The 23,587-nt window shown below is 34.4% G+C and overlaps 2 protein-coding genes across 2 annotated transcripts; both read left to right on the top strand.

The window, feature by feature from the left end:
• Positions 1-3,677: 3,677 nt before the first annotated feature.
• On the top strand, positions 3,678-8,252 carry GGT4 (gamma-glutamyl transpeptidase 4). The gene is made up of 7 exons (XM_078958566.1): positions 3,678-3,901; positions 4,220-4,548; positions 5,989-6,507; positions 6,714-6,949; positions 7,146-7,410; positions 7,482-7,619; positions 7,728-8,252. Exons 1-7 carry the CDS (start codon positions 3,772-3,774, stop codon positions 7,992-7,994), a joined length of 1,884 nt encoding a protein of 627 aa, XP_078814692.1. The 5' UTR covers positions 3,678-3,771; the 3' UTR covers positions 7,995-8,252.
• A 10,548-nt stretch (positions 8,253-18,800) lies between these two features.
• LOC144998829 (mitochondrial-processing peptidase subunit alpha-like) lies at positions 18,801-23,115 on the top strand. Its single transcript, XM_078958565.1, has 13 exons — positions 18,801-19,020; positions 19,995-20,234; positions 20,312-20,608; positions 20,702-20,869; positions 21,056-21,223; positions 21,341-21,421; positions 21,597-21,663; positions 21,765-21,862; positions 21,949-22,021; positions 22,110-22,180; positions 22,270-22,319; positions 22,394-22,506; positions 22,789-23,115. The coding sequence occupies exons 1-13, from the start codon at positions 18,982-18,984 to the stop codon at positions 22,833-22,835; spliced, it is 1,512 nt and encodes a 503-aa protein (XP_078814691.1). The 5' UTR covers positions 18,801-18,981; the 3' UTR covers positions 22,836-23,115.
• The last annotated feature ends 472 nt before the right edge of the window (positions 23,116-23,587 follow it).

Genomic DNA, 23,587 nt, shown 5'->3' with positions numbered 1-23,587 from the left:
GTATGTAAAGTAAGGGTATGTTTTTTGGTTGAATTTTGTTAATATTTGTTGAAAGTTATAAAGTATGTCGTTATATTTTGTTGATTAATTATGAAAACATTTTTGTTTTGATTGCATGTAAACTAGGGTTATGATTTTTTGTTGATTTTTGTTAAATTTTATTGAATGTCATAAAGTATGTTGTTATATTTAGGTTATTTGTTGGTAAAAAAAAATTATTGTGATTGTATGTAAAGTAAGGGTATGTTTTTTGGTTGAATTTTGTTAATATTTGTTGAAAGTTATAAAGTATGTTGCTATATTTTGTTGATTAATTGTGAAAACATTTTTGTTGCGACTATATGTAATGTAGGATACGAATGTTGATGAAGAGGAATTTATTGAGGATACACCACAAATCAATTTAGTTGATGATTCGGCAAAAGATGATCAATCAAATGTTAACAAACGAAAAAGAACAAATAGCAAAACGAAAACAAGTCACAAAAAAAAAACAAACAAGTGGCAAAGAAACATCCTCTTGTTGGGACTCATTTGATAAAGTTATGATAAAAGAAGATGATGGTATGGAAAGAAGATATGGAAAATGTCAATGGTGTGAAAGGCTACTAAAGGCGGATGTGGAAAGGAATGGGACTTCTAGTTTACTCAAACACGTAGATCGGTGTCAAAAAAACCCGAATAAGCTACAAGATCCAACTCAAACCAAATTGAATCTAAAAAAGGAGTCAAATGGAGATACTAGTGTTAAAACATGGAAACACGATGATGCAAGGATCAAAAAAGCATTACTTAACCTTTTTGTGGTAGGCGAATTACCTTTCAAGTTCGTTGAAAACGAGGCTTTTGTGGAATACACCAATGCACTTAATGCTAAGGTTATGTTGCCATCTAGACATACAATATCCCGAAATGTTTCCAAATTTTACATAGAAGAAAGAACCAAAATGCTTCAATTTTTAAGTAACCCAAAGACCGCTATACATTTGACAACGGACACTTGGACGTCTTCTTGTCAAAGGACTACTTACATGGTGGTCACGACTCACTTCATAGATGAGAATTGGATGATGCACAAGAGAATTATAAACTTTAGGGAGATAGATAGCCATAAGGGAGAGGATATGGGCCGAGAATTACTCGATTGTATTCGTGGATGGGGAATGAAAAATGTCATGACCATTACCTTGGACAACGCCGCTACAAACGACAAGGCAATGGACTTTTTGGTCAAAAAGTTGCCCAATCTTTACGAGGGTGGAAAGCATTTCCAAGTTAGGTGTATGACTCACATTTTAAACCTTATCGTAAATGATGGACTAAAATACCAAAACTATCATGTTGAGTGTATCCAAAAGGCGGTACGGTACATTAGATTGTCACCACAAAGAATAAACAAGTTCAAGAAGGCGATGAAAGATTGTGGCTTACAAACGAAGAAGTTTCTATGTGGTGACACTCCTACCCGATGGAACTCGACTTTCAAGTTATTGAAGTCCGCATATGAGTTACGAGAGGCATTTACGGAATTTGGCATAAGAGGTAATATTTATTTTTAAGTTATATATCATCTGTTCAGCAAAATTATTAAGATTTTGTTTAGACTATAATTTTGTTTGTTTATGTATCTTTGACAAATAAATCATATGAAAGGGATCTCGGTAGAGTACCGGAAAATTATGACTTTGAAGTTGTAACCGAAATGGTGAAATTCTTTGAAAAATTCAAAACAAAAACAGAGCTTGTTTCGGCTACATCAAAACCTTTGGTAAATCTTTTTATCAGGGAAGTCTTAGATGTGGACATACATCTAAGAAAGTGGTCAACCAAACCAATGTTTCTCGATATGGTAAAAGATATGAGGACGAAATACGAAAAGTATTGGGGTGCATACAACAAGATGAATGATTTTATGTACTTTGCAGTTTTACTTGATCCTACCACCAAATCACCTTTTTTGTTACATGCTTTTAAAAAAATGATCGGGTACATGGAACCATCATTGACCCCCGCGAGCATAGACATAAAAGCACGTCAAATGGTCCGAGAGGTTGAGAATAGGATGGAAAATTTATTTATGACCTACTTGGAACGATTTGACAGCGGTGGATCATCTCAACAAGAAGCGAGTCAAATAGCCATTGATGTTGATGATGATAATGATTTTTTCGGTGATTTTCTTTGTACGGGAGGTAGCAACTCGGATCCAACGGATAACGAGTTACGAACTTATTTGAAAGAGAATATAGTTAATTATAAAAAAGATTTCTCAATTCTCGGGTGGTGGAGAGTAAACGCAATTAGGTTCCCAACAATTGCTCGGATGGCGAAAGGTGATTACTTTTTTTTATACTTTCATAATTTATTTATAAATTAATGTTATTACAATTTAATTCTTTGTTGTTAGATATATTGGCGATACAAATCTCAAGTGTAGTGTCCGAGTCCGCGTTTAGCACATGTGGTAGAGTTGTAAGTGAGTATCGGACTAGTTTATCGACGTTGATAGTTGAAGTTTTGTTATGCACCCAAGATTGGGTGAGAAAGTCTACAAATCCGATAATTGACAACGTTGATGACATCTTGAACGATGATGATATAGCTTTGGGTAAAAAAAAATTACAAGCTTTGTTCTTTTTTTATACAATATTACTTTTTATTAAATACTAACAACATTTTCATTTGTGTTTATGTAGAGATTGCACAAGCTTTAAATATATTACATATTGATGACAATGATAAGGGGAAGAAGCCAATGGAAGATTAGATTACGAGTTTATGAAGTTTGTTGTTTTGATTGCTTTTAAAGTTTAAACTTTAAACTATGTTTTTTGTTGCTATGGTATTATTTTTGTATGCTTGTGTTTAAATTGTTAACTTTTGTTGGTGAACTTGAAATATATGTTAGTTGTTTTTATTTGGAAAATTAAGTTTGCAAGTTATAATATTTTACATCAATGTAGATTACTTATACTTTATGCAACTAAAGTGGTACCGGTCCAAACGTGTTCAAAAACCGAAAAACCCGGACCCGGACCCGGACACGGACATGGACACGGACACGATGCATCCGATCCGGTCCATGGTCCACGATTTTCTCCCTAACCGGTCCGGTCCAAGAGCCGATCCGATCCGGTCCGGTCCAAATGCTCACCCCTATATGCAACTATAGAAATCAATTACAAAGACAATTCTTGTCTCTATAACAAAGGACCACATGTTATTCTAAATTAGAAGTTTATTAACATATGGTATTTGAGTTCACAGTAGGTAGGTAAAGATAAATATTTAATAAACAATTTCTTTTAATGAATTAATAATTAATAAATAAATCAAAAATTAAATAAATAAGGGCAAAACGTTTTTTTTTATGTCAAGAGCAGATGAAATGTACCAAAAAACGGTCCGAATTAATTTTCTAAAATAAGGACGGAATATATATTTTGACACCTACACTAACAAAATACTATTCGTGTAATTTACTCTAAATATTATCAATGTCAATTATAGACTCGTTAGGTTAAAAAAAAACAAAAAACAACAGCTTAATTATTTGAAGGAAACTCGTTTAAGGAAAGTCAATCCTAAAAGGTCGTTTTTGGGTAACTTAGTAGATAAGTAGAAGAGTACATATAAAATTCCCAAGGTTTATGGAGCTCCAATTTCCCAAAACATATTTTATATCTAAATTGCTTTTCTATAAAATAAATAAGGCAGGCACCACTCGTCAGTCCTGGCCCATAGTCTTGCCGTCTTGTGTGCGAGTCAGAGATGATTGCCGAACAGAGCACGAAAGCTCCATTTTTGTCTCAAGAAGAAGAAGAATATTACAATAATAACAGAAAAAAATGGAGAACGCCTCTTCGGTATATCATTATCATGTCAATCATCGCTGTAATATGTAAGTCATTCCTTTTCCTTGATTTCAAACCTTCATCTTGTTGCAACTCGAATCGTCATATGTTTCGATTCTGTTTCGTTTATTTCTATGAGATCGCCTTAATCGTGAGTATATTGTTACGAATGGTAGCTTTAGTTGTAAATTCAACACATTTGAGTGAAACTTTTCCGTGATTATTAAAGTCAATACAGAAGATTATGTGATCAAATGATTCGATAAATGATAACGGAATTGGTTAGATAACGTTTTACGAAGTTTGAACATATCCAATAGCTGAAGCATCCATGGATTTGCCCCAATTTGTTTGCTGTATTTCAGTTATCATCCTTACATTAGGAGGCAGCTCTAGCTCAAGTTCTAGCTTGTTAGATGGCGGGAAAAGGAGGATACAAAACAGCGATACAGTTGAGTCAATGGGAGCAGTGGTTGCCGCCGACGATGCTCGGTGCTCTGAGATCGGAGCATCCGTCCTTCGAGCCGGCGGCCATGCGGTTGATGCATCGGTGGCTGTTGCTCTGTGTGTTGGTGTTGTGAATCCGATGGCTAGTGGTATCGGAGGTGGTGGCTTCATGGTTGTCCGATCGGCGGAGACATCACAAACGCTGGCATTTGATTTCAGGGAAACTGCCCCTTTGGCTGCTTCAGAGGTTCGTATATTCCTACATATGCATTGCTGGTTGTACTTTGTGCATAAATAATAATCTAAATTACCATAAGTGTATATGCACGATGTACACTCACAAAGTAGTGTGTCCAAAATCCAAATAAAGAATATATTTGTGTTAACCATAAACTAGTAATCACGTGTTTTGCTGGATTTAATATTATTATTGTGCAATTCTAAAAAACAAAGTATCACATGGATATAAGATAGAAAACGTGTTGGGTGTGTAGCTTCATTGCGATTCTAGAAAAAGCATATACAATAATTGTGAAATAGGTGTCCTATATAGATATATGTTCAAAATATATTATTATGACTTTTAAACTAACTAATAATCTATTTTGTAGTGCTTGATATACGAGTTTTGTTTTGTCACGTCATTAGAAGTTGCAACTCATTACTGAAAGAAATTCTTTTAACTTTCCGTTATTTCAAATGAAATGATATCTAATTTTAGAAATTCCAAAATTTTCTTTGAAAACATGTATTTAAACATTTTAGAAAACTATGTCAAAAAAGAAATCTAACTGCTAGGACTATAAATGAATTAAACAAACACGGATATTCATGTTTGTTCGTTTAAGTTAACCAAACAAATATACAAACACGAACAAATAAATGAATGAATTTTCTTGTTTATGTTCGTTCGTTTAAAAAATTACATTATTCATTTTCGTTCGTTTATATTCGTGAACATGCTAAACAAATATAAACAAGCGTATGTAAATAAATACAACTGAACATAAACCGAAAATATAATATAATAATGTAATCAAACATAACTGAACATATATAAATATAAAATAAACATAAATAAATGAACATAAACAAACGTTTACGAACATAATTGAACGAACGAGACTATTGTTCATGTTTAACGAATAAAAATTTGTATTCATGTTCATTCCTTTATTAAATAAACGAATATAAACAAACTTTACGCCGAACGTTTCATAAATAGTTCGGAATGTTCAGTTCGTTTACAACCCTACCAACAACATCGTACAACCTTAACACAAAAAAAGATGATTTCTTTGAAATTCATTTTTTTAAAATATGATGTCATAAAACATATTATTATTATTTTTATTATAAAATTATTCATTTTTTAGTTTACCTTTTTATAAAATTTAACAATTATAATATTTAATTAAACATTAAAAAAAAAATTCTAACGGTACTTTATGTTATGAAAACTTGCTAGAATAAAAGTAACATAAGTGGTCGTATTTATCTTTTCCTTTCAATCCTTATTTTCTTGCAAAATTGCTCTTATGTAATTCTACCCTTCTTTGTTTCCCACGATATATCATTTTCTCAAATATTATTCATCTACTTAAAAGAAAGAAAAATATTTCCTTCAATAAAATATCTTGTCTTTTCGATTCCTTTTAGAAAAACTAATATAGTTGTTATAACACAGAACATGTACGAGAAAGATCTAAACTCCAAATATTTCGGAGCATTATCAATGGGTGTTCCCGGAGAGATAGCCGGTCTTTATACAGCTTGGTCAAAATACGGCCGTTTACCATGGAAGACATTATTTAATCCGGCCATCAAACTCGCAAAAGATGGATTCTTGGTTGCACCTTATCTTGCCAATAGCATTTCAAGCTTTGCTTCTACAATAAAGAAAGACCCCGGCTTGCAACAAGTATATGCACCAAAAGGGAAGGTTCTAGAAGCCGGAGACATTTGCTATAACCCTAAGCTTGGTTTGACTTTAGAAATCATAGCAAATGAAGGACCGGAAGCGTTTTATGGTGGTGTGATAGGGGAGAAGTTGGTTAAGGATGTTCAAGATGTCGGTGGGATTTTGACAATGGAAGATTTGAGGAATTATCAAGTTGAGGTTACAGATGCGCTTGAAGCAGATACTATGGGTTACACTGTTTTAGGGATGCCAGCCCCATCTAGTGGTACGTTGGGGATAACTTTGGTAGGTTGCTTAGTGTTTTCTAAAACACATTATTGATTTAATCACTACATTTTTTTTAAAATCTAGTAACTGAGAAAATTAATTTTTTTAAACGTTCACAAAAATATAATGGATTAATCGCTACAAAAAAAAGACTCTGTAAGTATGTAAATTGATAAATGTTAAAAGTACAGACATTTTCTATAACAACATTGATGAAAATACAGGTTTTAAATATCTTACAAAGCTATGAGAACTCAAATGCTGCGAAAGGGTCGTTGGGTTTACATCGTCTTATTGAATCATTGAAGCACATGTTTGCTATTCGTATGGATTTGGGTGACCCAAATTTTGTCGATATAAGTAAAACTGTAGCCAAAATGCTTTCACCCGCATTCGCGAAAAGCATTCAAAAACGTATTTTCGACAACACCACTTTTCCACCCACATATTACATGCCCAAGTAAGCTCCCTCTTATTTTTATTTAACCTTAAAAGTTAGTACGTTAAATGCAAAAAATAACAAACCACTTTCATTGATTTGTTTCTTACTTTACTACAACATTTCACTTTCATTTCTTCCTAAAATTCTACCACTACCAAAAAAAAAAAAAAACGAAATACAAAACAATCTCATATAATCAGACAACTTTTTCAAGGTGGAGTCAACTACTAGACCATGGAACAAGTCATTTTTGCATAGTGGATGCTGATAGAAACGCAATATCAATGACAACAACTGTGAATTACCCATTTGGAGGTGGGGTTCTCTCTAGTTCCACGGGGATTGTGTTAAACAATGAAATGGGCGACTTTTCAGTTCCTACTGAAATATCGCCAGACTCCCTTCCTCCTTCACCTTTTAATTTTATAGAACCAAATAAACGTCCGTTATCCTCAATGACTCCAATTATCATCCTCAAGGTAAAGTTCACTCACTTCAAGGAAGGGCAATAACGTAATTTGTCATTATCTTAAAAACATTGGTTTTACAGGATGATCAATTAGTCGGGGTGATTGGGGGGAGTGGTGGAATGGAAATAATTCCAGCGGTTGCTCAAGTTTTCATAAACGGTTTTATCTTAGGCATGGACCCGTCCACTGCGGTTCAATCGCCACGTGTCTACCACAAGGTCTTACCCAATTTTCTCTCACGTGTCTTTTAATCATAGTTACACACTATTGTAATTTGTATGTATAATATAAGATTAAAAAGTTAATTTGTTTTGTACGTAATGCAGTTGATACCGAATGTGGTAAAGTATGAGAACTTGACAGTGATTGATGGAGATCATATCGAGCTATCGGATGATCGAAGGAGATTTTTGGAGGAAAGGGGCCATGTGTTGGAGCCAAAAGCTAGTGGAGCTATATGTCAGCTTATCGTTCAAACTTTGACAAAAGTTAAGGATAATAGGAAAGTGAAGTATGAACATCGTAATGTTTTGAGAGGGATGCTTACTGCCGTAAGTGATCCTAGAAAAAATGGACGGCCCGCAGCTTTATAACGATGGCAGCGGTGGTTGTGGTTGTGGTTGTATGCATTTTTGGGTTTATCACTTTATCTCCTTGATAAGGCTTGGGTTGATGGGTCCCACATAGATAATTTTAGAAAATAAGTCTTACATCTGTGCATTTTGAATCTTTATTGGTGTATGATGTGTATACCTATACATTTAAAAACGGTTTAACAGTTAAGGTCTAAACTTTAAATAATTTTGAGCTTGGTTTGAAAAAAATAATCAAAATTGACCGAGGTTCAAATAGTTTGAAAATATTAAATATATATCATTATAGATACAACAAGTTTGATTTGAAAAATAACTCAAGTATTTATCAGAACTATATTTACTTAAGCAAATTTGATTAAAGGTTGACTGGAAAATGTTAACAAATGCATTTTGAAAACTTTGTTCGATCGTCATATGTTTCAGGATATTTTGTGTGGAAGCTTGGTAAGGTTTGATTTTCTTCGGCTTTAACAACTAAATACAAGCACTACTTGCGGTCCTAAAACAACTACATATGGATAAGAGAAATATCACAATAAGTTAACAAGACATGATAACGTGTACATAGTTTTTGGACCTACAACAAGGTGAGCGGTTCCCACCACCCTTCGGCATGGCTGAGATGGTTCCGAGCCACTGCACTTAGGGCTGTTCACTATTTGGATAAAACTGAATTCTCCAATTGGATAATTTGGATTGAACTATTTGGTTTAGATTTTTGGATTTTTGGATCGGTTTCCAGTAAAACCGAATTATTATTTTGGATTTCGGATTGATTACGGTTTATAAAATTAAAACCGAATAATCCAAAAAACCGAATAAGAGTTTATTATTTTTTTGTTTATATATATTTGTTTCAAATATACATCTTTTAGTTATTTATTAATCTACTAAATTGTATTTTTAAACAGATTAGAAAGTATTATCCAATAAAATACTTCAATACTTTTCAATAGCTTTTTATCTCGAAAATATTGAATTATAAAAAACTTTTTAATGGTTGTTCATAATTTTAATTCTCACCAAACAATTTATTTTAAAATTGATTAATATTACGTTATATATATTTTTAAATATCATGCTTCTTGAAAACCGAATTGTAAAAAAAACCGATCCAACCGAATTGTAATTTGATTGGCTCAGATTGGATTTGAATTTAGTTTGGACTATTCGGATTCACGTTTCGAAAACCGAAATTAATTTGGATTCACGTGATTGGATCGGATCAAACCGATCCATCCAGACGAACACCCCTAACCGCACTTATCTTCAGCATGCCGAGCTCGAAATCAAATTTTGGCAACGACTTGAAGATGATAGAGTATATCCAATTCAAAAATACATCCATTTTTTAATTCAAAATTTTAAATTTTAATCCACTTTTCAACCAAAATAAATATAAAAAACTATCTTCACTTCTTAATTCTCTTAAACCTGCATTGACAAAAGTGGGTCGTCTTTTTGGAACAAACTAACTTAATGTATTCTCAACGAAATGAATCGAAGTCACTACCAAAGCAAAGATCAAATCTACATAAAATGTAAAATTGAAAAACACGAACAAAGTGGTAACAAAGTTTGAAGTTCTGTTTAATAAAGTGACATGTGATTGACCAAACGATGAAAATGATCAAATGGTTTTAAACATTGCTCTTGAAATTTTCCGCCATGAAAACAAGAAAGTTTTCTAATACGTAGACTATTGTCAAGGGTTGTGCAAAATGGCATCAATATGTAGAACATAACGGTGTTATTTTTATGTTTCATGTTTCATATTTTTTAATTTCAAGTGTCTTATCACTATCAATTTAATGAAAATTTTAGTTTTATATAAATTTTATTAACCTTATTCGTCCCTATTATTAGAATCCTAATAAATGAAGACATTGGTTGTTACATAACTCAAAATAGTATACATTATACAAATTCGTAATTAAGCTAAATGTGAAAAGTAACTCGTATAGAAATATAATTCCTTGTTCTCGAGTTCCTTTTTTTTATTTTTTATTTATTTATTTATTTTTTTGTAAATTCAATAAAAGAAAGGAAGGAGAAGAAAAATATTTATTATTCCGTGTTCCTGAGTTCGAAGGAAATAAAAGGAAAATTTTAAGATTTTGTGTTGCCGAGTTAGGAGGAAAAGAAAATAAAACTTAAAATTTTCATTCCCCTCAATTTCTTCTCAAATCCGTCCAATTTGGGAGGAAAATTTGGAAGGAAAATATGGCTCAAAAATTCTTTCTCTTCCCTCACTTTCCTTCCATTAATGAAACTTGTGAACATGATTTTCCTTCAACACCCTCACTTTCCCTTCGTATCCTTCTATTTCCCTCATTAATTAGAACTCGAAAACAAGGGGTCAAGAAAAGACATGTCTACTAATTGAATTCAAGTTGATGTTTCCTCTAGGGCCTTTAGGATAAGGGAGTTATGTCTCCCGGTTAAATTCAAGATGATGTTTCCATTTTAAGACCTTTAGGATAAATGATAAGGTTGTTAGTTTGTCTTGCAAACTTAGTAGATATTTCGGGGAAGGTATAACATATCTAAATTTATGAGTCATAAATGACAAACTTTAGCAAACATAATACTATTATAAATGAACTTCAAGAGTAAGTTGAAGTTAGTTTACCTTGAAAAATACAATAATCCATGGACAATGTATTTTATACCATTCTCTTTCGTTTGGATTGCATCATGTTATATTACCTTTCAACATCTCTCTCTCTCTCTCTCTCTCTCTCTCTCTCTCTCTCTCTCTTAAAAACTATTGATCGTATCTAACTGTATGTAATTACCATATATGATCTCCATAGCTACCTACACAATAACAGAAATCATTATAATAAAACATAAGAGATGTAAAATAAAAAAATATTTATTTATGAAAATAATAAATGTTCCATGTATCTAAATCATTTAGTACCAAAATGTCCATGATTTGACGAAAGAATTACCTTGATACGCCATAAAACCACGCTCTAGCTAGTGTTGTAAAACTCGTCGAGTTGGCAGATTACTCGGTCGAGTACTTCCTGTTCGCCCCCTTACGAAAGCGAGAAATTTTGTAAAACTCGGCCAATTCGGTGATTAATATGTATAATATATTTAATGATTTATTATTTAACACACATATGATTATTACTATATATATATATATATATATATATATATATATATATTATAATATATATATATATATATATATATATTTTTCAGTTTTTATATATATATATATATATATATATATATATATATATATATATATATATATGATTATTACTATATATATATATATATATATATATATATATATATATATATATATTATTCACGAAGTGAGACAATTGTGTTTTTTTTTTTTTAAATTTATTTATTTATTTTTCAGTTTTTATGTATTCACACGTATCTAATTTTGTTATATATTTCAATCAACTTATGATTTTGACATATATATATATATATATATATATATATATATATATATATATTCTCTAAAAATATTTATACATGAATTACTGAATCCGAGTACTTGCTACTCGGCAGTCGGCCGAACATGTACCAAGTAGCTAGTTTTACAAACTTGCTCTAGCATGCAAAAAAGACATACAAACCACTTGGGTTGTGGTGATTTGGAAAAATATGTGGAAGATATGATGAATAACCTATTGACTCATGTTTAAGTCTTGATACTATTCAACCCCTATGACTATGAAGGTTCATGTAACACCCATAATCAGAAAGACCAAGAAAGGAAAGAAAACCCTAAGTTAAAGGGCCAACTCGTCGAGTCCAAGGAGGAACTCGACGAGTCCGAGCGGGATTAGGGTCGAGGAGTAAGTGACCGACTCGGCGAGTCGGAGAATGAACTCGACGAGTCCGGTCTGAAGAGGGAAACCCTAAACTCGGGACTTTGGGTACTATTTAAGCATCTTATTCTCTCCATTAAGGTTCCATGTCCGACTCGGCGAGTCGGAGAATGGACTCGGCGAGTCCGTTCTAAAGAGGGAAACCCTAAACTCGGGACTTTGGGTACTATTTAAGCATCTTATTCTCTCCATTAGGGTTCCATGTAGCCTCTCTCATCAAGAAACCGAAACCCTAAGCCCCATTATTGCTCATTCAATTTTCTTGCCATTTTTGGGTGATTTGAAGGAAGAAGGAAGGAAGGAACCATTGGGGATTCAAGGGTTTGCAGTAGATCCAGAGTTTGAGGGCCTTCCAGAGCAATTCAAGGTAAGGAGTTATTACCTTCCCTCTTTTGCCATGTTTTGAACCATTTCGAGTTAGAGCCCAGATCTGAAGTTGCTACTTTAGATCTAAGTGTATTCTGGCCTAGAGAGTCATAAAGTATCAGTCTTGGGGGTGTAGGTAAAGCATGGTTGTCTTAAAACCTAGCCCTAGAGTGTTTTGAGCCTAGATCTCCTTAGTTATACGTAAAGTTTGCAACTTTACGTGGGGAATGGACTTTAGAAGTATGGATTTATGATTTGGAGCCCCTGCATGGTTTGAAAAGTCACTGAATGGATTAAGGACTGAATAGACTCGATGAGTCCTTTGAGTGGACTCGACGAGTAGTATGAAGATAAGGAGGAACTCGACGAGTTGGATGAACAACTCGGCGAGTCTGTTGAAGTTTGCCTTGGACTCATCGAGTTTGTTCTGGAACTCGGCGAGTCAGGTTGCGAAACCCCGAACCCTTCGAGTTAAGACTCGAATCAGTGAGTCGAGTGGAGACTCAGTGAGTTGGACAGGACAGGACTCGGAAATCGGTGAACTCGGCGAGTCATGGTTGACTCGGTGAGTCGAGTCGCGAATGGAAGGACTCTGAGCATATGAACTTGGCGAGTCAGTAGGTAGACTCGACGAGTAGGGTTGACCTGCAAGGTTGACTTTGACCAGGACTTTGACTTTGACCATAGTTGACTTAGTTGACCTTCGGGGACAGTTAGACTAAGTGTTGCATTGGTATTGGTAGCTCGGGGAGCTAGTGGAGCAGGAGTTCAGAGAGTTGTCAGGCAGCAGCTAGAGGGGTTATCAACAAGTTCATCAAGTGCATGTGAGTTTTCCCTTTGTGTGAATGGGTCTAAGGCCACAATGCCAACCCATGTAGTTATGAGTAGAAGACCCGGGGGTTAGCCCTAGGCACAATATGCTAGTATGATATTCAGGACGAGGTCCAATGATAATGGGTGGGTGCCCAAGGAATGGTATATATGATAGTTTATACTTGTTGTCTGTGTGATACTTGTATGTGCCTGGTAGGGAGGTGAGTGTGGGCGAGGTCCCGTATCTCACCAATAGCAGAGTGTGGATGGTGTTCCACATCTCATTAGCAGTAGAACAGGGGTGAGGCCCAAGTTAGGGAAAGAGTGAGTGTGGGCTAGGCATATATCTCACTATCAGTAGAAGCGTGGACGGGGTTCCATGACTCATCAGTAATAGGACAAGGGCGAGGCCCAGGATAGGCGAGGCCTTAGGATAGGATCCATTAGTATATGTTTAGCTTATGTGTTGTGATATGTTTATGTGCTATTATATGTTAGTGGGAGAGGCCCAGCGACAGGCGAGGCCTAAGTGAAACAGATATGTATGAGAGCGGGGCTCGAAGCTAGGCGAGGCCTAGAGTAGCGGGTCCGTTATAGCGGGAGAGGCCCTAGGTAAGGGGCGAGGCCCAGAATAGCGAGCGTGGCCCAGTATGTGCAGTATGTGGTAGGTTGGGGAACTCACTAAGCTTCGTGCTTACGGTTTTCAGTTTTGGTTTCAGGTACTTCTGGTAGTGGAGGGAATAGCTCGGGGTGATCGCATGGCACACATCATAGATTAGACAGCCTGGGAATGTTTTACTATGATAATGAAAATATGTTTTGAAAGTAATACTCTAATTATGTTATGGATTGATAATTATGTTTTAAGTAATGTTTTATAAAAGAAATTTTTAGTCTTGAATTTTGGGACGTTACAGTTCACCTGTAATGACTCCATGTCAAGAGACATAGTCTTATATTCGTAGAGGATAATTAGTCGGTGTGCGAAAATGAGCATGAAAACCATCGTTAGGGAAATTCCCTTTAAAAAAAAAGACATACACATATAGAATCCTCGTCATAAATGTTGCACAACCTTGATCTAGTAAACAATTCAAGTAAATCATTAACATATAAGAGATCAATAAGATTTTTATTGGGGTGCAACATAGTAAATATCATTTTCATCCACTTATATAACACTACCAAACCATAAACCGTAGATATGATGAAGCCCCTCACATCAAATCCACATAACAAAACAAAATAAGATGAAATGCTAAACCTACTTTCCAAAGTGTATGACTAACACTTAAGACCACTGTAAAAATAAAGGTTTATTGACTACTTGCATCACATTCATATTTATGAATGTGATGCAAAAAAAAACGATCTTCACTTATTTTTTACTACTTGCATCACATTCATGTTTATGAACCGATGGTCCATAAACGCAAACAAAAAAAAGGAGAATTTCAAATATGCAATTTCTTAATGTAACATTCGGATTCCCAGGTATATTATTTTATTAATTTATTTTGGAGTTTGTAGAGGGACTCGGCGAGTTGGTTCTTAGACTCGCTGAGTAGGGTCGCGGATTCTCATCCGGGTTCATGACCGGACTCGGCGATTCCATGTTGTTTAATGAAACCCTAATTTACCGGGTTTGACACCTATTTAAAGGCCCTTAGGGCCGTCATTTACGGCTACCAAACCCCAGAGAGAGAGAGAGAGAGAGAGAGAGAGACCCTAAGAGATCTAGAGCGTTTGTGAGGAAGGAGAGGCCACTTTTGATCATTTTGTTGGTGTGATTGCAAAGAGGAGGTAACCAAGGCAAGAGGAGGCTGAAGGAAGAGCGGATCTGGTGATTTCAGAGTTTAGAGACTTCATCTTGAGGTATTTATTCAGACCTTCTTCATTTTGGTGTTGATTCTTAGAGTTAGGGTTTTCTAACCCCCCTTTAGAGAATGGATATGTGGAGAAATTGGTCCCTTCTCGAGTTCATGCTTTGGATCTGGACTCAAAGAGGTCCAGAGACCTTAACCCTTGGAGCTTTATGGGTTATTTTGGGAACCATGACCTTAGGAGTTGATTTTTGGGGCTAAATCATCAAGTAGGATCATCTAGATGTTATATGGGCGTCAAGGTCTGAACTTTACGTGATTATCATGCTTGGGAAGGTCAGATCTATGGGTTTAAGGAACAGATCTGACCTTAGGAGGTCAATGGAGTGTTTGCATGGCATGAACTCGCCGAGTTCAAAGATCAGACTCGGCGAGTAGGGTTAGTGTTTCCCGTAAATCACTCAGTGAGTAGACTCACCGAGTTGGGGGAATAACTCAGTGAGTCAGAGAGGGATTAGAGGACTGGAGTTCAAGATAGAACTCGCCGAGTTGATCTTGAGACTCGGTGAGTTGAGTCGGGGTAGCCCCATGATTCATGTCAGGTGTGACTCGTCGAGCAAGGGGAGGGACTCGACATGCCAAGCAAGATTAGGAGTTAGTGGACACGTGTGGACTCGCCGAGTTGCCCAAGTGCACTCGACAAGTCGGGTCAAAGTTTGACCGTTGACTTTGGTTGACTTTTAGGGTTTGGTTAACAATGAGGGCCTTTGAGCCAAAGGAGGGGTAAAATGGTCTTTTACCCTTCTGAGGGTACCTAGAGAGGGTTGAGTCTAGTTCTGAGAGTTATATTTATGAGAGTATTACTTTATGTGATTAGGTGGAGGCTAGATCATATTTCTACCGAGTCAGAGATTTACTGAGACATCTGAGGTGAGTCTTCTCACTATACTTTACCTTGAGTGGTAATTAGAGTTATATGACAGAGTTATTGTATGCTATTATGTGATGTGTTGAACTGCATTATTTCTATGTGGTTTATGTCATGTGTATATCAGAGTATATTAGAGTTAGAACCGGAAGGTTCACAGAGTTAGGACCAGAGGGTCCACAGAGTTAGGGCCCACGGGCCTACAGAGTTATAGCCTCGAGTGGCTAGTATGTGTTATGTATAATATTTTGGGGAACTCACTAATCTTTATGCTTACAGTGTTATGTGTTATGTATTTCAGGTACCAGTGATGATCGCAGGAAGGCGCCAGCATGATTCGTACACACGCATGGGTTTTTATGTATTTTGATCTTGGGAAATATTTTGTGAAACAAAGTTATGATACAATGAGATTTTATTGATGAATGTGTTTGGAAAAATGTGTTTAATAAATGTGAAAAATTTGTTTTAAAGTTTACGGTGTTACACTTAAACATTAGAATATCATATATACCCAACTTAATTGCTAAATATCATATTTATCATTAATAAAATTTCTAAATTTCATATTTATCATTCATAAAATCTCAAAGTATCATATATGTCATTTTTAAACATCAAAATATCATATATGCACTTCTTAAATATCAAAATATCATATATGCACTTTTTAAACATCAAAATATCAATGATAATATCTCAAATATCCTCCATCTACAACATAATAATAATCAACAACAAAAACTAAACAGTAAAAATATACATTTCATATAAATGGTTGAAGATGAATCTTTTTGTATATCAAAAGTCCGACATTCCAACAATTTAGAAGCTCACATTCCATTATCATAGATATAAGGATAACATGGTTAAATTTCTTAATTATTGTAATAATTCTAATATATAAAAAAATGATTATAAAATATTAAAAACATTATAAAAAAATATTTGGTCAAATTTGATATATTGAAGGTTTATGAAGGATAAATATGATATTAAAAAATTAAGTTGGACAAATATGATATTTTGAAGTTTTGAAAAGTGAGGACATATGAGACATTTTTCTTACCTTTGTTGTTTGTGACGTTTCTCTGCAGACCTCATTATTATTTTTGTTAAAACCCTAAAAAATGTTACCCCAAGATATACTCTTCAAATAAATAATCATTCAAATAAATCGTAATTATAAAGAATAACTCTTCTTTAAATGGGTGTTACCCCATCCTTACAACTATTCACAAAAGTTTTGTTTTCTTCTATTACGTTCACTCCCATTACGACATTACCAAATGCTAGACGTGACCAAAAAAACTGGTTCACAAACCGAACCGATCAGTAAACCGGAAACCGGTTTACCTCCGAACCGGTTCAGCCTTGAACCGAACCCCTGATGAACCGAACCACCGGATCGGACCAATTCGCTATTTTGACTGTTAGAGCCGGTTTAATAAGAACCGGTTTTTTGATCCGGTTTTGCATATGGCCGTTTTTTTTTGTCTTATTCTAACGGCTATATAGCCGTTTATGGCTGTTAGACACCCGATTTTTGGTCCCTTTTGGCCATATTCCCCAATATTTGATAGTATAAATAACTATTAGATGTTTTGGGTTAACCAAACCTCAAAAAACCTCTCTTACTTCAAAAAACGCTCTTAATTCAAGCAATGGATTCGGCTTCCATTGGTATTCGAGATTCATCAAACAATCCTACCGTTGTTAGCATCAAAGAAACAAATAGAAATCCGACTATTTGGTGCAACTATGATTTGTGTGTAATGTCGAACGGTACAAAAAGAGCGCGATGCAAGAAATATGGTGCTTTTTTTAATGAAGAAGGGAATTCGACATTGAAAACTCATATGACCAAAAGATGCCCCGCGGTAAAATTTGGGCCGGGACATAATCAAACAACAATGACGAATGATGCAACATTGTGGAGTTATGATTCGAGTAAAGTTCAGAATAGGATGACGAAGTTCGTGATTCAAGAATGTTTGCATTTTGACCACTTCGACAACAAACGATTGACTTCACTCATCCAAGATACTCTCCAACCACGATATTGCCATGTGAGTCGTACTTCTATTAGACGTGATGGCGAAGTTCGGTGCCACTCACCCTAGAAGAGATCGAGTATGAGAGATGATTACGCAACGACATGGCTGATGACGAATAAAAAAACAAAAACAAATTTTTATTGCATGTTTTGTGTTTTTATGTTTGAAGATGTATTAGTTTGACAATTTGGATGTTTTGTGTTTTTATGTTTGAAGTTGTATTATGTATTTCCAATATAAAAAAAACAAAAAAAAAATGAAAAAAAGGTTGAAAATTGCTCCAAAAAATGTGTTGATTCAAGTTGAACAATTTTTTACATACATTATGTTTTTCTACATATACACAAACATAAAATTTAAAACAAAAAAAAAAGTTAATACATGAAAACATATGTATATTATTAAACAAGAAAAAAAAATTTATGGCAAAATGGTCCATATGGACGTGCAGTACGTGTGTGTATATATGTAAGGCTTGTAAGCCTTCCCAATCCCCCAATTCCCCAATCCATCACTGTGAAGACAATTTTTCTTTTTTGGTTTATAACACTCTAGTGCAATATAATCTAAACAAAAAAAACCCATTCCTATTTTACACTTATTAGCCAAAAAAAAAAAAAATAGAAAAGCTTATTTGTGTCGAACCGGTTTTGAACCGGTTTTTGCTGAACCAGTTTTATTAAACCGAACCGGTTTACATATGTTCGGATATTTTTAGGGCTGAACCATTTTGAAACCGAACTTGTTTGGGGTGAACCGGTTTTAACTACGTTGACCGGAACCGAACCGGTTTTCTAAACAAATCCGGTTAAAAAAAAAAAAAAAACGGTTTTTGCATGCCTACCAAATGCTACTTCAAGTACTTGAACCCATTACTTTGAATGGGCTAAGTTGTGAAATTAAAAGCCGAGGGGAGGCCCAGATCTCACACGTGCCGCGAGAATAATTCTCGCACGTGGTAACACACCATTCAGCTCTTCGTTGCTCGCCACTCGAACCCCCCGAACTTCGTCGCACAAATCATCTTCCGATTTGCTCCGGCACCTAATTTATATAGAGAGAAGCAGTGGAGATAGAATCACATAACCCACGTTGTTTCTTTGGCTCCGCATTACTCATCGATTGGTCATGTATCGTTTCGCAGCTTCGAGAATTAGAACCCTAAAGGTAAGTGATGTTTCATCAATCATTTGAATGAATAGAGAACAATTTGATTTTGAAGCAATTATATATCCGACTGATTCGAAGTTTCGATTTTTCATGCTTTGCTTTGTCGAATCATGTTTTTGGCTGCATCTTAGGGTTCTTAGATCTGATCGTAATATATTTTCCACTCTTGCAGTTTAATGATCTGTGTGTATCCGTAGTAAACTTACCATAAGAACTAGAAACAACGATTATAAAACGAGAAATGACTCAGTAAGATAAAAATGAGAAATGATCATATGGTTTTCTATTTGCTTTGGGTGAATCAATAATCAATATTTCAGTGAAATGTATGAACAGAACAGATTACATTCGTATAATCAGTACATACACAACAAGGTTCGTGGAGGTAAATAACGTTTTGCTGCACATGCACAAATACCTTACATAGTTACATGATATGGTATTGTGCATGGTGGTGGATGTGGATTATATCATCAGTTACTCTATTCTGTTAGCTACATGCAGTTAATCCGAGGAAGACAATTATAGAGAAAGATAATTTAAACACTATTGTATCCCATTATGATCTAAAGACACCTCACCACAACCTTTTATTATGCTAGTATAAAACCTAATAGATCACAACCCCAAACATTCAAATTCTTCTTGGCAACTATGAGAAACTGTCAAACAAAAATAATGGAAATGCAAGAGGGATCCCTATTCAAAGAACTTATTTGCTTCACCTGTAATGGACAAAAAATCTAACCTTAAAATAAAAAAGATCTCAAGTATTTCCATGTAAATTTATTAATGTGAGGAACTTCTTGATTTCTTTTCGCTGTTTTTCTGCGTAATATAATAAAGTAATAAACCACCCCTTTCCTCCATAAGCATTTTAAAACCTACTTTCCTAGTGTTTACATCATGTATAAATTTCTAGAAAAAAAACAAAAACGATAACTGTTTAATGACATTGTGATATGCTATAGAGCCATGCAGGCAATAGGACACTAGCCAGGTTTTCAAGCTCAAGTGCTGTTGCAGCCAAGTCATCATCAGGGGGTCTTTTTAGCATATTTACAGGTGGAAGTGGTTCATCATCTCCTCCTTTGGACTTTCCCCTCAAGGGCATTGAACTCCCTTCTTCTTTACCTGATCATGTTGAACAGGGAAACACAAAGATAACTACTCTCTCAAATGGAATCAAAATCGCCTCAGAAACTTCAACAGTATGTCAATTGTCAGCACAATTATAATATAACCTTTATGATTGATCTTAATTCTTTTCATTTTTATTTTTGTATAGAACCCTGCTGCCTCTATTGGCTTGTATGTTAACAGTGGCTCAATCTATGAAACACCAGCTTCATATGGAGCTACACATGTTCTTGAACGTATGGCTTTCAAAAGCACACTTAATCGGAGCCACCTGCGCGTTGTGCGTGAAGTGGAGGCAATTGGTGGCAATGTGACAGCTTCTGCTTCAAGGGAACAAATGGGTTACTCTTATGATGCTTTGAGGAGTTATGTTCCTCAAATGGTGGAGCTTCTTGTTGACTCTGTAAGAAATCAAGCTTTCTTGGATTGGGAGGTCAAAGAACAGGTGCTTCTTTACTTATCTTTTTGAAACTTGTCTTTCGTGTATTTGATAATTAAATACATTATTACATTACATTACCTTTTTTTTTGTTTGCAGATTGAGAAGGTGAAGGCTGAGATTGGTGAATATGGCAACAATCCTGAGGCGTTGTTGTTGGAAGCTATTCATTCAGCTGGATATGCTGGTGGACTTGGGAATCCTCTTCTTGCTTCAGAAGGCTTAATCAATAGAATAAACAGTAAAGTTTTGGAGGATTTTGTAGCTGTGAGTCTCACACCTTATATATATATATATATATATATATATATATATATATATATATATATATATATATATATTTGTTATTTTATGCATTTAACAACTAGAGTATCTTGGATTAGTTATACTCTCATTCTTTTTATTCATTCTTCTGTTCCTGAAAAAAAAAAGTGTTGCTTGAAATTCTTTTAGGCAAACTATACAGCTCCACGAATGGTACTTGCTGCATCAGGAGTTGAACATGAAGAACTGTTGAAATATGCAGAGCCTCTTCTCTCTGATTTGCCAGGTGGCGCTCTGGTTGAGGAGCCGAAATCAGTGTATGTTGGTGGTGATCACCGTGTTATGGCTGATACAGGGGTGGGTGTGTGTGTCTTTTTAGTCAAATTGTGTATCATTTTTATTGACTAAATTACCCTTTGTCATTCTGATGTATTGTCTAAACTCTAAACTACCCTTTGTCAATTGTCAATACAGAGAACTAGTTTTGCTCTTGCATTTGAACTTCCTGGTGGCTGGCTTAAGGAGAAGGAAGCCATGACCTTGTCAGTTCTTCAGGTATCCTTTTTTATTTTTTATTTTATATATATATATATATATATATATATATATATATATATATATATATATATATATATATATTTATCAACCAATTTTCTTATTCCTTTTATTTATTTACCAATAAGTATTGGGAATTAATATTTTATGATTTTATATTTTTATTTACTCACAGATGCTAATGGGAGGAGGTGGATCTTTTTCAGCTGGTGGTCCTGGAAAAGGGATGTACTCTCGTCTCTGTGAGTTGCTTCTTCATATTATTTTTTATTAAAATTAGTTATCATAATTCACGTACTAATTTTAATTTTTAATTTATTTTTCGGATTATTATCGTGAGCAGATCTTAGAGTCTTGAATGAGTACCCTGAGATTCAATCGTTTTCAGCATTCAACTCTATCTATAATCACACTGCCTTATTCGGAATCCAAGCTACCACAGTAAGAAGACATCAATAAACTTTCAGTTATTTTCTGTAAATAATTATTTAATCCTTTTCTTTAAAAAAAAAAAAAAATCCATGCAGAGCTCTGATTTTGTATCGAAAGCTGTTGATATAGCAGTTAAAGAACTCATTGCAGTTGCCACCAATGGAGAAGGTAAGCTATATATAATATGCTATAGTTGAACTTCTTTTTAAGAAATAGCAACCTACTTTCTTTTACTAATTTATATATAATCTTTCAGTCAACCAGGTACAGCTGGAACGTGCAAAACAGTCAACCAAGTCTGCCATTCTTATGAACCTTGAATCAAGAGTATGTAATTTAGGTTTGACTAGTCAACCGATTAGTTTTTACAAATATATTTAATGTGATTTATGATTGATCTTTACACTGAGATGCAGATGGTTGTTTCAGAAGATATAGGAAGACAAGTATTGACATATGGGGAAAGGTATTTGGTATTTTACATCAATAATATCTGTTGTTTTTATCTGCTATTAATAAATAATCTTTACTCTTAACCAGGAAACCTGTTGAGCATTTCCTGAAAGCAGTTGATCAAGTATCAGCCAATGACATCACTTCCATTGCAAAAAAGCTTCTTTCTTCCCCTCTCACCATGGCTTCTCATGGGAATGGTAATTTTATTTTCCACTAAAAATACCAATGTACTTTCAAATTCAATCATTTGTTTTCTTATATCATCTTCTCATCACCACATTTTACTTAGAAAAAGTTACCCAATTATAAAAACATTACAGGTTTGCTGTAATCAGAAAGAAATAAAAATAAGATAAGATGAGATCTATGATAAATAAAAGTACATTGCTATTAAGCCTTTTAAACTACAAATCATGTTTTTTTTTTTTTTTTAAATGATATTTATCTGACTCTCTACATAATTTTCCATGTTTTGGCAGTAATAAATGTACCCACCTATGACTCGATCAGCAGCAAATTCCATTGATATGCCAAAATCGGCTTCTTCACCTTGTGAATCTTTTGAGGTATAAATATGGATGGATTACAACCATATTTACAGATGCCTTTTGTCTTATGAAATAATAAGTTAAGGCAACCATCATTTTTTTTGAAAGCTTGATATGTATTATTACATGTAATTTTTTTGGAGTTTTTGTGTGGGCTATATACCCCTTGTTTCAAATAATGAATGTATCACAGAAGAACTAAAACGGATTGCGATCAACATGACATAACTAGTTGTATTGGGTATTGGACTAAAACAATGGGATAAAAATTGCACTATAAGTCCGCATTTGATTAAAGTAAAAAATAAATCATACCCATGTAGGAGTGTCATATTAGCCCTTTAGTCCTTTGAAGTTGATACACCCACCTAATGTATATGTATTAATATGACAAGAACGTTACAATATGACAAGAACGTTACACTCTTCTGTCATCTTTTTAATGTTGTAATTAAGAATTAAATAATTTTGAAAATAGATAGAAATAGTTTGGTGGTGAAGGAACTTCACTGGCTTGAAATTTATTTTAGCCATGTAGCCAAAAGTTGTTCAAATGCTCTAAAATGTTTTCTAACATTCTAGAATATCATGGAAGATTCTAGAACATGCCAAAAAACCTATAATATTCTAGAATATCATGTAAGGTTATGGAATGTGTTAGGAAAATCTAGAAGAGTCATGCATATACCAAGTAAAGTAGAAAAGTCTAGAACCTTCCAAAAAGAAGGTG

This window comes from Lactuca saligna, chromosome 5 (genome assembly GCF_052625555.1).
Source record: "Lactuca saligna cultivar CGN05327 chromosome 5, ASM5262555v1, whole genome shotgun sequence".
NCBI lineage: Eukaryota > Viridiplantae > Streptophyta > Magnoliopsida > Asterales > Asteraceae > Lactuca > Lactuca saligna.
The sequence above is the reverse complement of the archived record's forward strand: the minus strand, read 5'-3'. Positions and strand labels throughout refer to the sequence as shown.

What these genes read in the sequence shown, in the direction of transcription:
- LOC144998829 (XM_078958565.1), top strand. Translation starts at nt 18,982, where the DNA reads ATGTATCGTTTCGCAGCTTCGAGAATTAGAACCCTAAAG. An exon ending in TCGCCTCAGAAACTTCAACA is followed by an intron (nt 20,235 to 20,311) that starts GTATGTCAATTG and finishes ATTTTTGTATAG; the next exon opens with AACCCTGCTGCCTCTATTGG. An exon ending in GTATTGACATATGGGGAAAG is followed by an intron (nt 22,320 to 22,393) that starts GTATTTGGTATT and finishes ACTCTTAACCAG; the next exon opens with GAAACCTGTTGAGCATTTCC.
- GGT4 (XM_078958566.1), top strand. Translation starts at nt 3,772, where the DNA reads ATGATTGCCGAACAGAGCACGAAAGCTCCATTTTTGTCTCAAGAAGAA. An exon ending in GTCAATCATCGCTGTAATAT is followed by an intron (nt 3,902 to 4,219) that starts GTAAGTCATTCC and finishes GCTGTATTTCAG; the next exon opens with TTATCATCCTTACATTAGGA. An exon ending in CTCCAATTATCATCCTCAAG is followed by an intron (nt 7,411 to 7,481) that starts GTAAAGTTCACT and finishes TTGGTTTTACAG; the next exon opens with GATGATCAATTAGTCGGGGT.